At 46.0% G+C, this 17,081-nt stretch overlaps 2 protein-coding genes across 2 annotated transcripts; one reads left to right on the forward strand and one right to left on the reverse strand.

The window, feature by feature from the left end:
- Window positions 1–777: 777 nt before the first annotated feature.
- On the forward strand, window positions 778–3,536 carry hey1 (hes-related family bHLH transcription factor with YRPW motif 1). Its single transcript, XM_062409818.1, has 5 exons — window positions 778–961; window positions 1,100–1,175; window positions 1,300–1,383; window positions 1,497–1,578; window positions 1,862–3,536. The coding sequence occupies exons 1-5, from the start codon at window positions 876–878 to the stop codon at window positions 2,518–2,520; spliced, it is 987 nt and encodes a 328-aa protein (XP_062265802.1). The 5' UTR covers window positions 778–875; the 3' UTR covers window positions 2,521–3,536.
- A 1,835-nt stretch (window positions 3,537–5,371) lies between these two features.
- stmn2b (stathmin 2b) lies at window positions 5,372–15,408 on the reverse strand. The gene is made up of 5 exons (XM_062409820.1): window positions 15,251–15,408; window positions 8,656–8,751; window positions 8,394–8,566; window positions 7,574–7,765; window positions 5,372–7,287 (listed from the first exon to the last, which is right to left on the reverse strand). The coding sequence occupies exons 1-5, from the start codon at window positions 15,267–15,269 to the stop codon at window positions 7,228–7,230; spliced, it is 540 nt and encodes a 179-aa protein (XP_062265804.1). The 5' UTR covers window positions 15,270–15,408; the 3' UTR covers window positions 5,372–7,227.
- Between the last annotated feature and the right edge of the window lie 1,673 nt (window positions 15,409–17,081).

The raw sequence follows: 17,081 nt of genomic DNA on the forward strand, positions 1-17,081 counted from the left end.
GGGGGGGGGGGGGGGGTAGTTCACCCCATAATGAAATGTACTCAGTATCTCCTTGGGCGAGAGCTCGTGTGCAGAGTGTGCGTGCGAACGTGCACGTGTCTCCAAAGGAGGATATCAGAGGACATTTAGGGGTAAAGACATGGTGTTAATGACGTGGTTTCATCTTGGACACTGCAATGAGATTGAAATGGATGCTCATCATAGAAAGAGCAGATTTGTTTATGTCCTTTTTCCCTTTCTGCATGTAGTGATTCACAGGATAAGATAGATAGATAGATAGATAGATAGATAGATAGATAGATAGATAGATAGATAGATGGGTAGACGTACTTCATTGATCCCAAATTGCGAAATTGTTGTGTTACAGCAGCATATTAAATATAAAGGGGCCATTCTAGGGTAAAGAAAACAAGAATTTGTCAAATTTAGATTTGAAACAGACTAGTAAAAACATCAATAGGATTATTTCATATTCAATTATTGCCAATAAATCCCTTTCACCTAAATCTTAAACACTGGACCTTTATCCTTAATAACGATCAAGTTGAATGAAGTGTCCATAGTCATCAGAAATACCCTCAGAGTGAGGGGTCTTTGTTTTTTTCCGCCTCCTCTGAGTCTCGGGCCTAAAGGGGACGTGCTCGGGCCCAACTGCGCTGTCACTCAAACACCGGACCGGCGTGCGATTGGCTGGCCCTGCCCTCGTCCCCGCCCCCTGCTGGCGGCCAGCGCCGTTGAAATGACACCGTGGGAAAGCGGCTGCGCTACAAACCGAGAAGCTGCGGGCGAACCTGGACTCAACACACACAGCACCGCACCGCACAACACCGCACAATACAGGACTTGTACTGAGGGACTATTGAGGAAGAGTCAAGATGAAGAGGAACCACGACTTCAGCTCCTCGGACAGTGAACTGGATGAGACCATAGAGGTGGAGAAGGAGAGCGCAGATGAAAATGGGTAAGTTTGTTATTTTTAACTTAACTCTCTTATTCCTCATGATTATGGTTTATAGATGGTTGAAGTCTGTTATTGTTAAAACACATGAAAGGTCAAGAATCCTCTGACTCGTCCTCTTTATGTTCTTCTCCTCTTCAGGAACATGAGCTCTCCCCTTGGCTCCATGTCTCCAGCCACATCCACTCAGGTGCAGGCGAGGAAGAGGCGTCGAGGAGTAAGTGGATCTTGTTTTTGTCTTTTTTTGTAAAACGTGTCAGTTGTTGACCCGGTGAATGAAGCCTGCAGATATTGCCGCAAAACCACGAGTCTAAATGAATGTGTGTTTTGTTTTTGATCAGATTATCGAGAAAAGGCGTCGGGATCGGATCAACAACAGCCTCAGTGAGCTGCGCAGGCTCGTCCCCAGCGCCTTCGAGAAACAGGTACGTCACTTTTACGCAGCTCAGTTTTAAAGTTAGAACTTTATTGGATTTGTATTTATTAATGCTCTTATGGTTTATTTGTATTTAACTTATTCTTCCCCCCCTCACTAAAGGGCTCAGCCAAACTGGAGAAAGCAGAAATCCTGCAGATGACTGTTGACCACCTGAAGATGCTTCATGCAGCCGGAGGCAAAGGTGCGTTGGATTGTTTTATTGTTGCAGAAAAACTCTAACTTCACATTCACACCTTTAAAATGTCTTAAACTGGACATTTAACACTCAAAGTACATGTTTAAGTGAACAAATAAATTATTATACATTTTCCCTAAACACATTATTTACTTTTCCACATTAGCCCCAAAGCCGGGGTCATATTGATTCATGTCAGAACTCCCTCAATTCTGGACTAACTGGTTTAGTTGTTTGCTGATGAGCCGACCTTTTTAACTAATCCACTCTCCTCTCGCTCGCCCCTCAGGCTACTTCGACGCCCACGCCCTGGCGATGGACTACAGGGGTCTGGGTTTCAGGGAGTGCCTGGCGGAGACGGCCCGCTACCTGAGTATCATCGAAGGCCTGGACAGCACGGACCCTCTGCGGATCCGTCTGGTCTCCCACCTGAACAACTACGCCAGCCAGAGGGAGGCTCACTCCGGCCTGAGCCACCTGGCATGGGGCTCTGCCTTCGGATCCCCTCCGGCCCACCTCGCCCACTCCCTCCTCCTGCAGCACCAACAGGGCGCACCTCTGGCCCCTCTACCCCGCAGCGCCACCAGCAGCCCGCAGACTCCGCTGTCGTCCACGTCCACCTCGTCCTCCTCCTCGCCGTCGTCCTCCTCGTCGGTGGCAGAGACTCACGTCCCGGGCAGACGCAGCACCAGCGCCACCCCACACTCAGATCAAGGCCCCATCAGGGTCCCCCCCACGTCGGTCGCCCCTACCACCATCATGCACCCGGCCCTGGTCCCCTCATCAGTGTCAAAGCTCTCCCCTCCTCTCCTCTCCTCCCTCTCAGCATTCCCCTTCCCCTTCAGCGCCTTCCCCCTCATCTCCCCCGCCAACATCAGCCCCCCAGCGCCAACATCCAGTGTGGGGAAACCCTACAGACCCTGGGGAATGGAGATAGGAGCGTTCTGACTGAGGTGATCCCCTCGACACAATCTGCATAGAGACTCTACAGCCGAGCTGGACTGTCAAGGACAAGACTTTTTCGCTTCCCTGCTCAGAAAGTACTATTTTTTCTATGATCCCACACATAGCTATAGGATGTTTATTTTCTTGCTAACGCATTGTGTAGAAGAGAAAGCAGTGAGAAGGGAGACCACCGCTAAAAAGCAACAGGAGTGATTTATTGTGTTGATTGATCTGTGTTCCTGCCCAGCCCTTTAGAAGCTACACCCACCGCTGTCAGCAAATCAGGAATGGCTTTTCCAGATGGTCAAGCAGTTGCCGTCCGTCAAGTTCCTTGGTGAAACCGTCCCCCTCCCCTTTGTCGTCCCCCCCCCCCGGGCTGAAACAGCCAGTGTTGATGCCCTGGTTACACAGAGAGGCTTGCTGTGAGAGGAGGGTCGGAGGTGCACTCAGAGTCACCCCCCTTTTTAAAGCATTTTATGGGGTGGAATAACCGAAACCAGGTGTTTGTTTGACTAAATACTGGGAACAGAAGTTCCCTACCAGCTTGGTTGAAACAAACTTAACCATGATTTACCCCTCGACCTCTGATGCCCGGCTGGTGCTCCATTGTTCGGGCTCACTTCCTCAACGTATGGTTCCCCTCTACAGTAAATTCTCTCCTCAACAATCCAAGCTTCACATACGTTTTTACCAGTTTTTTTCTCATGTAAATGATGTTTGGGTGATTTGTTATCACCTCGTCTCTTGTATCTGCAGCATCGTCAATCAGTATTTACCGAGAGGGAGAAGCATCACAGCTATACACTTCTGTTTTCTTTTGCCATTTAGAGACATTTAGAAATCGTAGCCTCTCGTCTCCCCCTGAAAGTTTAACGTTTTTCCTGATAAACCTCACTGTCAGATTGTATATTTTATGGTTGTATAAAAAACACGAGTGAGCACTGAAGAAAAAAAATATTTTCAAAGTTGTCGTCGGTGCGATGACAACTTCCCTGTAATAAAAGAGTTCTGATACATCACCTGTGGCTTCACCAGTGTGTTTATGTGTCTGTGTGTTCAAGACCGGGTATGAGTGTGTTTGTGAGTGCACGTGTGTGTGTGTGTGTGTGTGTGTGTGCACGATGCCTGCATCAGATGAGGAGGCTTGTTTCTGTCAGTAGCCCTCAGTGTGTGCACAGGAAGCCATTAACAAGGAGGGGATATCCTGGACAATAGCAGCCTGGCTGGCCCCATGTGTTCCGTGGGAACTAAGAGGAGGAGGAAAGAGAGAGGGAGGGCAGGTTTGTAGAGGATGGAAAAGGAGAGGATGGAGGGAATGCACGTAGAGGAGGGGATGGAGGGAAGTGTGAGAAAGAGGGATGGAGAAAAGAGAGGAAGTGTGCGGAGAACAGTTTTGTCTCTTTGCCACGGCTTCGGCCTCGCACCAGCTGCACCTTCTGTTCTCAGCTCCGACTCTCTGTTTCTTCTTCTGCTGGACCAAACGCTCACTCGCTCCCTCACTCGCCAAATTACCCCTCCCTCCGCCGAGGATGATGCAGGGCCAGGTAGTGATGTAAGAGCCACTGCAACCAAACCCACAAGCTCAATGGCACCATGGTTGAGGATAAGTTGTCTTTTGTCTCCACCTCCTGGTCATAAATGGTTCTTCAACAACGTCAGAGCTTATGGCAAGCACACACACGCACACACACACGCACGCGCACACACACACACACACACACACACACACACACACACACACACACGCACACACAGACACACACAAACACACTAGCTATTATACTACTATTATCTTTTATACAAGGGTCGTACAGTATGTTTTGCATATACAATTTGTTACAACTAATTATAGCTGTAACATAAGTGTAGCATGGGATATAGAAGAGTATAGGTATTTATATATTTATCTATTACAACTTTTTGGAGACGTCTTTAATGTCTCTTGGTCAAAATTCATACTTTGGTACTTGTACCTAAGGTAAGTACAAGTTCTCTACTCCAGTAGAGTATGGGTAAGTACAGTAATTGACCTGCTTTAGATTTTTAACATAATCACTTACATGTAGCTGTTATTTAGTTATATTAATCATGTCATCAGTTGTGTTAAGTTATATATTGCAAAATACTGGAAAACCACTGGTCGTATGTGCTATTCTTTGTTTCTTGTCACTGTAAATTGGTCTTTTAAAATAAAGGTAATGATTCAGTGTTTAGAATTTTATGACATCTAGTGGTGAAGTTGCATATTGCAGCTGAAAACCCCTCACCTCACCCTCCCCTTACAAACATGGCAGCGAACCTGTGGTAGCTTTCAGTTGTTATAAACACTCAAAAGGTGTTTAGCGACTGTAAATAACAGTAGAGAGGACCTGCTCCCAATGTAAATATAAAGTAATTAAATATACAGGGCCCAGTCTAGGGTAAAGAAAACAACAATTCATTGAATTTAGATGAAACACACTAGTGAAAACATGTCAAGGATTATTTCATATAAACTGTAATTCATTTGAATTCAGGGTGATGTGAGATGTTTTTAACAGTCCAGATAAATACTGTAACATATTTTATAGTTATACGGTAACACAATAATATGTGTTCTAATCTAAATGTGTAGTTTATATGTATATATAATTATTTGGTAATGTGAATGTGAATGTTTGTCTGTCTCTGTATGTTGACCCTGCACCCCAGCGTCCTGTCCAGGGTGGAGCGCACCTCTCGTCCAGTGTCAACTCCTCTGACCTCTGACCTTTGCAGATTAAGCAGCATACATTCCGGTTGGATGAATATTTATTAGGTGTGTCAGGAAAATTAAATGGTAATAATATGTGAAAAAATTCACTCTTCGAGACAGTTTCATTCACTGAACCCCAAATCTTTATTAACCACTGCTTGCTCACAAAGATATACGTGGAGAGGGGGAAACACACAAATGGACGGAGGAGAGAGAGAGATAGAGAGATAGAGAGAGGCAGGTAGGGTATAGTCACTGTCTGTGGTGAACAGTTGTTACACACTGTGTCGGTTTACACTTCAACAGATCAAACGCTCGGCCATCTACCCGCCCTTTCTGAAATACACACTCACACACACACTCACACACACCTATGGGCCTATTCCGTGTGTATGTGACCGACAGGGTTCAACCTCAGGCTTCAACACCCCCGGTTACAAACTACTCTGATGCTTTAATACACTCATGTACACCTTTACAGAGGGAAATACTGTGTTCATGGATCATTGTTGCAGTGATACCTTGTTATGGCTTAAATATAGTTCTCGCGCCGACCTTGCGGTGGCGTTGACGGTGTCTTGGAGTGAAGTGCAATGATTCCAGGTGGTGCTGATGACGTTGAACACTACTCTAGCCTCTAAATGAGATGGCGAGAGGTGTAACTCCTTTGTATTTTCTCCAGTGTAAGATTCACAGTAACAAGGCTGATCTCAGGTGATGTTTTGTTGTTCTTTGCTCTGAGCGTTCTGATGCCCTTGAACCTCAGCTGTGTTGTGTATTACAGTGATTGAAATGTGACTGGAGTTTGTGACACATACAAGAGGCCCGCCACAGATGTTGTTTGTGATTTTTCCGGTTGCCAGATGGACAGAGTTTGGCGAGCTCCTCCCGAGCTCTGTGCTGTGATTGGACAAACGCCTGCCCATGTGGGGAGCGTGTGAGTGAGTGCTTCTACGGTATGTTTACGTGTGGAGAGATGGAGAGGCTGCAGATGGAGGGAGGGGAGGATGAGGATGGGCTCATTAAATGCTATAGTGTTACTCCTGTGGCACAGTCACCATCTACCTCACAGGAGGGGATGTGCAGCGACGGCCTGCGCCCCCCGACAGGAGAGCAAACTGTCCCCGCTTCCCTCTGCCAACTTCCCCCCCTCGCTAATTGGAAACACTGGCGCGGACTGGATGGAAAATCACGGCGATCCAATTTTTTTTTTATTCCGCTTCCAGATCCGAGGGGTCAAATGAGTGAGCGCGCCCACTTGAAGGGACGAGGGGAACAGAGCCAGGCTGCGGGGCCTTGTGAGGACGCAGCCCATCGCGGCGACACATCAGCTAGCTGTCAAACTCACGACAAACATCTAAGCCTGTTACCACACGAGAGAAACCTCAAAAAAACAGAAAGATTCTCAGGCTGGAATGAACAAAGAAAAGAAAAAACATGGAAATGAACAAATCATTACACCCATATTTATGCAAGGAGAGGAAACTTATATATAAAAATGGCACACTGCAATCAATACTTTTGCTGCTTGTCTCATACTGTATATAACAAAAAAAGAAGTATTTACAAAAACCAATACCCACTTGTCACTTGTCAATTCGATTTTTTTTTCTTTTCTTCTCGTTTGAGCAAAAACATTCTTTTTTTTTTGTTTTGGGAAGAGTGGGTGGGAGACATTAATTTTCCTCATTTTTAAGACCATTTTTGATTTTTTTCGGTTTGTTTTGTTTTCCACCCCCAACACCGTTCGAACCTCCCACTGCCTCAGGGTGGTGTCTCAGCCTGTTGTAGTATCGTAGTAGAATGACGGAGTATGGCAGGGCGGGGGCGGGCGGGGGGAGGCTGGAGAAGTGTGGGGGGAAATGTGGGATAAGCCGGTGGAGGGGTGGGGTGGGGGTGTTCCTCAGGGGTCGGGGGTGGTGATAGAGGGGGGAAGGGGGGTTTCTGAGGTGGGGATGTAGAACCTGTTGGGGTTCTCATGCTGTTAGCTCTTCTCTCAACTCCTTGTTCCTGCGCACCTCCTGGGCGTGCTTCTCCTGCAGACACAAACACACACACACACAAACACACACGGTGAGGACGTCATGATTTATTTATTTTTGCTTACTCACTGCACCACTTCCCTCCTTTGACCTTTGCAGTGATTTCTCCTTTTAGCCTATTTTTTTGCCTGTCCTCCTCCCCGAGGATATTTTGTCCTCTTCCTGCATCCCACATCTTTGTCTTTGTCAAAAATATATTTACTTGAGACTATACTTTGTGGTGTCCGGGGGAGATGGTTCTTATAAACTCACTATGAATTCTAAACTACCGGCCCCTCACCTTCTCCTGCAGGCGCTCCATAATGGCGGCCAGGTAAGCCATCCGGTTCTCCTCGATCTGCTCCATCTTCATCTGGAGCTTCTCCTCGGCCATGCGGCTGAAGTTGTTGTTCTCCTCCATGGCCTTGAGCAGCACGTCGCGCTCGTGCTCCCGTTTCTCAGCCAGGGCCTGGAGTACCTGCGCCTCCTGGGACTGGAGGAGGAGGAAGAGGAGGAGGAAGCAGAACAAATGAGTCAGGGAGGGAGGTGTCGATAGCAGGACAGCGATTTATTAAACACCAAAATTGAAACTTTTTTTAAAAATCAGAAAGAGGTAGATCAACATTTAAATATCTGGATGCAACAGACTTTCTCCATTTGCCTCTTTCATCCTCTTATGGCTTGTACTTGGTAAATGACACAGTATGTTAGACCCACAGTATTGGACATCTGGTGTTAAAACAATCTGTCAAACTGTGTTATTGATTAGGAGATTGATTGGTTGGCGGGTTTCTGGATTTGTCAGCTGGTGGACTGACGATATTGATGCTTGGATCAATGTGATGCAGGAATTAGCCAGGGTCGGATTAGTGTTTTCATGGTTTTGTAGCTGCTGTAGTCAATGTGACGCAGGATTGGCCAAAACAAGCCGATATCAAATGAAATGTCAAGGGAGGTCAAGAAGTGGGATTGTGTTAAGGTTGAATTTGAGCTTTTGTCAGGATGGTTTAGTTTTGTGGTACAACAAAAAGCTTTACTGCAGTTTTTAGTGGCTTTTGGCAGAAGAGCAAAGTGATTTGTGGCAGCTGGGTTGCAGTGATAATGAATGGAAACATCCTTACTCTCCTCCGCTCCTCAGCTGCCTCCAGCTTCTTCTGGATGTCCTCCAGGGAAATGTCCCTCTTCGGGGGGCTGGTGACGCAGTGGGCCACATCGGACACGGGGGAGGGCGGCTTCAGGATGACCTCAAAGGCCTGGCCTGAGGCCCGCTTGTTAATGGGCTTGATGTCCATGTCTGCGTGTGAGGAACAAATGAAGAACCCCCCAGTTAGTGCGTGTCCTACAGAAGATGAGCAGTTAATCTTCCGTCTGATTCCCACGTACCTTCGAAGTCGCCCATGATGTTTTTACGGGTCTCCGGATACAGACAAGAGCAGATAAGGGAGAGAACTGAGATCTCCTTCATCTTCTCTTTGTAAGCTGAGGGAGGAAATGGAAACATGACTGTGTTGGAGTTTGTCGCTCGTCTTGTAAACTCGTGCTCAACATGCACAAACACGGAGCATCGTTAACCCACTAGCACACAAACAGAAGGATCATCATTAACCCACTACCACACAAAAATAATGAAACATCATTAACCCACTTCGGCCTCCACAGGGGGTCCTTGATCACGATTTTTAGACGAATAATTATTCATCGCATCCTCCGACAAGAAAACCCCTCATCAAAGGGAAGTGTGGTGGAGCTGCTCTGCTGTTGATTTTCTGGAGAGGTCTTTTGTTTTCACCACAGTAGGATTGATGTGTCCTTCCTTGGCCTAATTTTCCCCCAGCAGCCAAGACGCTGTCGTCCCCACAGGATTCTCCACACATCATTAGCTACGCATTCCATTTTTACTGTATTATTTATTAACGTACCCAAACCAACGCCCTATTGCCTCGCAGCCATTCTCTGACTGGGTCCTTAAAAACACACCCACCAGGGATTAGGATTTTTATGCTTTTCAGGTAATTTAAAAAGCAAAGTCACCGGGATTGTGGTTTGATGTTGGGATAATATTTGAAGCTGTTCCTTATCTTCCTCTTGTGTGGATTATGGAAGGAGGCTAGTGGCTGAGAGTTTAGCTTATCAGCACCACACAGCGATATGACTGTCCACCCTGTTCTCCTTTTAAAGTCCAAAAAGATAATAACACTGGGGCGAAGCTGGCATCAAATCATTTTGGCTGCATATGACAATCTGCTATAGAGAATTGTTCCAAAGAGCAGGAGGGGAAAAAACCCCAGAAATGACAACCCTCTGTGTAACCTTGATTTAGATTTTATTCATGTGCTTTTGTCACCTACTTCGTAATGCGATGCTTCAAGTCCCCGCAGGGAGAACGGCAAAAATATCTGCAACACACTGCAGCTTGTGAAATGTTCTGTTCTTTTGCACATCGAGCTGCGCTGCTCCGTCAGGGTGCACTGCATCACGGTGCAGATTTTCAGACCAACTCGACGGCGCGGAACAATCCATCACCCAGAGCACAAGGCCTGCAGCAGCGCTGGCACGTGCCTCATTGATTCACTATTTGCAGGCGCACAGTAGCAAAGACAAAAAAAACTAGATTTACTGTAAAAGAGCGTCCCCACAGTGGGGCTTAGTGTACAGTCATGATTAATCCAAATCTCTTCTCTTTCTCCTGTTCCCTGCTCCCTCTCCCCTCTCCGTCTTCTCCCTCTCCTCTCTGTGTCTCACTTTCTGCCCTGCAGACAGTCAGACGCCACAGTAATGTGATCAACTCTCAGATGTAGCTCTCACTACTCTCTAAAGGCCTTGTTAAACCCTGTACCCTGAGGACGAAGAGGAGAGGGCGAGGCCTGGATTGGGATGAAACATTACTGAGGAATAGTAGAAAAATTGGGGAAAGGGGGTGAGTATAGGAGTGGAAATGAAGGTGGAGAAACACTAAATAAGAGAAATTCTCAGATGAAAGACATGAGGATCGAGTGGCTGGTGGAGGATGGAGGAAGAGAAAGGAAAGGCTTTGCTTTTTGGGTGGGGCTGATCATCATGATAACACCTCTCTGATATAAACAGAAATCACAGACGGGGGACATAAGGGCCAGGGACGACGGCAGCTCCCCCTGGGACCTGCAGACGCCACCAGCAGCCCCCAGGAAAGCTGCTTCCAGTCTAATGGAGGCAGCCAGCTCAGGTGGATGGCCCTTTAATTCGTAATTAGCAGACCGCACCATTTCTGCTGACAACGGGGAGAACAGCGCTTCTGGAGGGTTGTCACTCCCTCGTTAGGTACCGTGTACATGTCAGGACTCGAGCAGCCATTTTCTCCCACGCACAACCTCGCCTGGCAGCTCAAGACTGGAACAATTCAGTGGAGCAGGTAATTTGGGTTAAGTGCTTATGGAGCAGATCAGCACAGATTGTTGTTCAGTGGTTGACAAGCTCTGGTTTCAAGCCTTTTCTCTGCTCAGTGATTATGGAGAAGTACATATAGATCTTCTAGTTTAGGGCTTTAGCTAAACATTATTATTAAATATGTACATATATAATACAGATTATCACAGAACTGGGCGGAAGGAAGGAATGTGTCAGGATATATTTAATTTTGGTGCAGATCCAGGAATATTTTTTCACTTCCATTAAGATTATGAAATAGATCGTTTCCCCCACATTTTCTTTCACTTCCCTGAGAATAATTTATGGCTCTTGATGAAAAAACAAATATTCAGAGGCTATGAATGTGGGAGATTTGGTGCATCTCCAAATAAAACATGAATTTACATGTGATTTCATAAGGGGACTATTGGGCCCTGGCAGAGATTTGGGTTTTTCTCAAGTGTTTTTATAATTGATTGTCTCTTTGAAATAATCTGCCCGACCTGGGGGACACTTTGGCATCATTATGATTCAGATCTTCTTTTCTAGGTCTTTAATTAAATGAATCAATCAATTATTGGGTCTATAAAATATTAACAAATTAACAATCTCCGGAGGAATGTTATTAAATGTCTTATTTTTTCCAACTAATAGTGTCAAATTCAAAGCTAGGTCTATTTATAGTGATTCAAAATAGAGAAAGGAGATCCTCACACCTGAGGCCCTGCTAAATCACTATGCAGATTGTTCTGTTGAACAAACTGAAGCGCTGTGCCAGTATGTTCACTGGTTTTTACCACATCCAAGTCAAATCAGTCCCTCCTCTGTTGTCTTGGAAGATAAACACATACTGTGATTCTAATCTGAGCTGCAGCACTTTAACACAGAGCCTCTGAGATATGGCTTTTATATCCATGATAAAAAAGAAAAATCTAATTCTCTTCTGTGCAAAAATATCCAATTACAATTGTATTTCTCCAGGGAGAAAATATCACTTTCTTCTGTAACCGCTGTAGTAATAAGCACCTTCCCTGTGGATGGGACTCATAAAAAATGATGAATGATCCTGGATGACAGCCTTTGCCATTCAGCCGCAGGAAATATTCACTTTTAGGCTTGCAGGGTTTGCAGCTTCTTTCAATATGAGAATACGAGATGAGACGAGATAATGCTTGATGCCTCTTTAATGGGTCCACTCCATTCTTCTCCTGCAGGCTGGTTTCAACCAGTCAGATCTGCAGCCTGGCTGTCAGAGAGCTGCTCCTCCTGTCCGACCACAGACGCACTACCAGCAAACTGCACTTCCTCCTTCAATCCATCAGCGCAGATCATTCGTATCTACTGTACCTCCTCCGCCGCAAGCATCCTCTACCGCGCCACCTTCTGCGTCCCCCCCCAGGCCTCCGTCTCATCTGTTTGTGATGTGTGTCTCCCTCTCAATCTCCTCCTCTCTCCCTTATTCAGTTTCTATATTTTTCATCCACACACTCTGCATCACCCGGGAGCTCCAACTCTGCATTAGCACAAACCACCACACCTCCGTTTGGTCTCTTTTCTTGATGTTATTCTCCTCCTCCTGCTTTCATCTTGTAAGAATTAAAACAAGGAATGGTGAAACGTGCCACTCTTGGCAAAAAAAACGAATGAGAGGCCACGAGTGAAGTGTCTGTAAAGGCCAACGCGGCTAAATAACAGCCTGTGTTACACAGCCTTTACCGCCCTTCAGGGATCTTTGGCTTCACAGCAGCATGGGCTTGGCTGTGTTTCGGCGCATACAGGCGCTTTACTGCGTGGCCACCTGGCAACAATATAATCACAAAATTATGGAGGTATTACTGGAGCAAAATTGGCTATTAAAGCAAAACGTTATGGCACCCAGATGGGCGGGGGCTGGTTCATACTATGATTCACAAGTGGTGGGCATGTTTTTTTCCGCCAGACAGTAACATGTACACCCCCCCACAGGAGCTCAGGGCTGCAACTGAATATGATCATCTGATTAGTATTTTTGGTTTCTTAAATGTCAAAAATAATCTGAATTCGAAAATATTCAGTTTATTATCCCATAAAATCAAGTTATATATAAAATGTTGACATGTTGGAATCTGTAAGAATCAGTCTTTGCTTGAAAAATTACTTAAATAATTTTAATAATATCATCAAAATAATAATTAGATGTGTATATCAGTCAATTGTTGATCATAACATTCAAAACTGCAGGATGACGCAGGATTGTGTCACAAAATAATAAAAAAAGCAAAACAGGTAAATGTGAGATGTAGATATAACCCATGGATTACCGCAAATTAACCAGATGCTAAAATGACCTTATCCAGATGTTGAGTGACAGAAGTGATGATCGCACCCTGAGCATATAGAATAACATCTCTGCCGGTCTGATGTCACCTGTCTTAAAGAGCAACAGTCATCCGAGCCAGTAACCGGTGGGTGTGGCGCATTGATCGATGGGACCCGGTGATGAATCTGGATGAATTATGGGGCTTTCGAGCTCGGAGGACACGGCCCATAATGAAGAGGGCGATAGAGATGACAGTATTGAACGTGATCAGCTGCTGGTATTTGAACGTGATCAGCTGCTGGTATTTGTCGTCTTGTGTTTCTGGGCACAAAGGAATTGATCTTAGGGCCCCGGCTGAATGACCACACCTAATTGGATACGACAAGACTGCATGATACGGATAAGGAGGAGTGCTGTAGAGGCCTTAATGCACACGGGAGGTTCCGGGCACTCGAGCAGAGGTCTCAGACACCAGTTCATTACTGTCCTCTGTTCTCCTCTGAGGAATGAAAAAAAAGCCACAGATTCATATTGAATTAGTTAAGGTTTATTTATCCCACGCGTCCCTTAAAATCAAATAAAAGAGTCTAAATGAACTCGATGACCTGCCGAGTGCTGACTGGCGTGCTGACGGCTTTCTCCCTGAGTGTCTGCTCCCTGCCCATCCCATCCTGCCTGTCCACAGCTCAGATCATAGAGGAGAGAGGAGGAGGAGGAGGAGGAGGAAGAAGAGATGGAGGAAGAGGAGGAGGAGGAGGAGGAGGAGGAGGAGGAGGAAGAGATGGAGGAGGAGGAGGAAGAGATGGAGGAGGAGGAGGAGGAAGAAGAGATGGAGGAAGAGGAGGAGGAGGAGGAGGAGGAGGAGGAGGAAGAGATGGAGGAGGAGGAGGAGGAAGAGATGGAGGAGGAGGAGGAAAGGGAGATGGAGACATAGACAGAGACAGAGAAAGAGGAGGAGGAGGAGGAGGAGGAGGAGAGGGCATTGACTCTTAACAGCCAGGGTTTAGTTGCTGTTGTCCCTCAGCGCAGACACCGTGCAGGACCCTCGCCCCTGTCTGTCTGCATGCCCCTCCATCCATCAAGTGCTTAGTCAACTATAAAACAAACAGACCGGCCCCTAGACTGTCTACTCACACACACACCCACCCACCCACACACACACACACACACCCACTGCGTTTCTCAGCCTGTACACCCACACAACTTAAAGAAACACAATTCCCTTAATGTTCTTCTTTTTCGTCAAGCCTGCAGATCACATTTAATGTGCATAGGCCTGAGATGAGGCATCAAGGGAGAGTGCACAATATGCCATGCCTTGATATGGAAATTAACAGGCTGACACAAATACAAGGCCGCCCACCTGCCATAACATGCACTCTCATTTTATTAATCCTTCTAATAAATCAAGAAATGTGGCCTTATAATAGCAATGATGCAGTTAATGAAAATATAGGCCACGTTTACAGCCTGCAGGATTGACCAGTGATATTCCTGAAACGACATTGAGCTAAATTCTTCCCTCGAATGCAAAAAAAAAATCTGGATTGGGATGCTCTTTTCTGTGCTCTCCCTCCCTCTCTCTCCCTGTCTCTCTATCTCTCTCTATCTCTCGCTCCCTAAATCATGCGTTTGGCGGTCACCCACAAATAATGAATTTAAAAAAACGTGGAGTTGAAGGAGATTTGCAGAACAACCCAACGGCGGATGGCCCGGTTTTTGATGAAGGGGATTTGTCAGGGTCAGATATTCCCCACCCTGTGTGGATGCAGCGCTGAGTGGCTGCGTGGCTGCAGGAGCCGGCGCTGAAGGGGACCGGGGATGTTGGGTGGGGTCGCTGCATTATGCTGCGCGGCACTGAGTCAGGCGGTGAGGGGCAGGTGCGGCAGGCATCGAACAAACGCTGCTGCGTATGCGATGGAAAACCTCCTCCTCTCTGGTGCTTGATGCTGATTCACCGATCTTTGATTCTCGATTGATCCATATGCGTCACTGATATGACAAACTGCGTCCTAAACTCGCTCTTACGCATCGGCATCTGTGCCATAATTATGGACGCATATCAATTAACACTCGTTTTTAAATCATTGCGAATGTATACATTTTGCTGCTCCCGAATACAAATTGTTTATTTGAATCATAAGAAGTGACTTGCAGATGAGTTTGGCCGCTCCCTCTCACCAGCCTTCAGCATCCTTTTGTGCCATGGGTGTCGCCACAGCCTCAGCATCCTCAAACCTGCGAAACCACCTCCGTCAAAGGAATAAACAAGATATATAGTGTTTAAAAACTCACCGATTGCGGTCTTAGCCATTTCTGCGAGTACGGTGGTGATGCCGGGGCGCGTCGACCGGAGGAGTGTGCGTCGGTAGCTGGATGCTGTTGTCTCGGGGTGGAGGGACTGCTGGTAAGGCACTGAGTCAGCAGAGACGGGGGCTGCTGGTGCGTCCTGGTGGTCTGGAGCGAGCTGCGTCAAGTCGCGGGGAAATAACTAGAACACCGCAGGAAGTGTGCAGACCGGGTCTTCAGAATAAAAGCCTCGACTTTCACAGGTTCAGGAGGAATAAACCAACTGAAGGCTATATGGCTGAGAAAACGAGAATAATATCTTATTCCACTTGCAGTAAGAAAATATTAATAACAATGTTTTGGTGCATAGACATTCAAGTGGGCAGGGATGGCAGTTCATTCCTCAGATGAACCACTGTGAATAATTGTTAGTTAGAGTCTTGATGTGATAATTCAAGAGGATACAAGGTATAGGTGAGCTACCCTGAAAGCAGCCCGCATCTTTCCAAAAGAAAGCTGGGATTGGCTCCAGCTCCAAACCCTGTGCCCCTTAAAGTGATGAATGATTTAGATAAGGGATGGATGGAGAGATGGATGGATGAATGGATGGCTTGGTGGATGGATGAATGGATGGATAGATGGATGGATGGAAGAATGAGTGCATGAATGGATGGATGGATTGATGGATGGATGGATGGATAAATGAGGTAATATGGTAAAAGCCTTAAGTACCAGCAAGTGTCGGTCGGATTAGGGCTTGGAGCAAAGGGAGATAGTAGCGCCATAGTATAACTGGGGGCCAGGCCGTGTTGAGCTTTAAAAGTTATTAAGGAATCTTAAAATCATAAATAAAACTGGCTGCCAATGCAACAAGGTACGAATTGGAGAGATATGGGTGTTGACTGGTACATGGAAATTGTTAAATGAAGTAGTCCATGTGTGATGAATTCCCATAGAACACACCCAATCATTAGCTTGCATCAAGCTTGCTTTATTTTGAAACCCCCGAGAGGAAGTCTCGGTATATATGACCTGATTGGCTTGACACTGACTCAGTAATGAGCGTTTATGTGCCTCTTAGATCTTACTGGGTACCACACTCCCCTGACGCGCCTCTTCTAATCACAGCCCTGACAAATCCAATGTCCCCTTGTACTGGAGAGTTCAGGCCCTGCTAAGAGCTAACAGGGTGTTTCCCTCTTTGTTCCTCTAGTGAAGGCCAGGTGCAAAAAAAAAGAGATGAAAAACTGTCTGTCCATGCTGCTGAAAGGAAGAATGATTCTTGAGGTGATGACTTTTATATTATAGGCTAGACTTATATTTCAAAAAGACATATTTCAAGACATTTAGGTTTGATTGTCCCTCGCAGGTCATGACACATTTTGCCATTCCAAAAGAATCGGGCTGAAGCAGTGCAGCGACCCCAGTCTTTTAACAATCTATTTAATAAAGCTCCTTACCTCCCACATAATCCACAAAACACCTGAATCATTACAGGTTTTAACCTCCTGATTGTAGAAAATACTGATGGTCAAGCCTGTAGAGAAATAACCACTAGGTGGCAGCAAATCTCTCCCTGAGCATGTGGCTCCACACTCAGGTCTCAGTGTCGAAGCATTTACTGTGTTTATTGTATGGATTTAATGTGTAACGGCTAAAGACCAAACTCCATTTAAACAGATATGCAGTGAGACAAGATCTTTTTTTCTAAGTGTTTGCAGATTTCAGTTTATTTAAACAAGTTTTATTCAGGCCACTATAACAAATTAATATTTGCTTGACTTCTGGGCAACACAAAGTTCCTCATCCCTTATTTAAAAGTTTGAATAACCGTACA

This window comes from Platichthys flesus, chromosome 17, assembly GCF_949316205.1.
Source record: "Platichthys flesus chromosome 17, fPlaFle2.1, whole genome shotgun sequence".
Taxonomy (NCBI): Eukaryota; Metazoa; Chordata; class Actinopteri; order Pleuronectiformes; family Pleuronectidae; genus Platichthys; species Platichthys flesus.

What these genes read in the sequence shown, in the direction of transcription:
- hey1 (XM_062409818.1), top strand. Translation starts at nt 876, where the DNA reads ATGAAGAGGAACCACGACTTCAGCTCCTCGGACAGTGAACTGGATGAG. An exon ending in GAGAGCGCAGATGAAAATGG is followed by an intron (nt 962 to 1,099) that starts GTAAGTTTGTTA and finishes TCTCCTCTTCAG; the next exon opens with GAACATGAGCTCTCCCCTTG. An exon ending in CCAGCGCCTTCGAGAAACAG is followed by an intron (nt 1,384 to 1,496) that starts GTACGTCACTTT and finishes CCCTCACTAAAG; the next exon opens with GGCTCAGCCAAACTGGAGAA.
- stmn2b (XM_062409820.1), bottom strand. An exon ending in CAGCTGAGGAGCGGAGGAGA is followed by an intron (nt 7,766 to 8,393) that starts GTAAGGATGTTT and finishes CTCCTCCTCCAG; the next exon opens with TCCCAGGAGGCGCAGGTACT. An exon ending in TGGAGCGCCTGCAGGAGAAG is followed by an intron (nt 7,288 to 7,573) that starts GTGAGGGGCCGG and finishes TTGTGTCTGCAG; the next exon opens with GAGAAGCACGCCCAGGAGGT.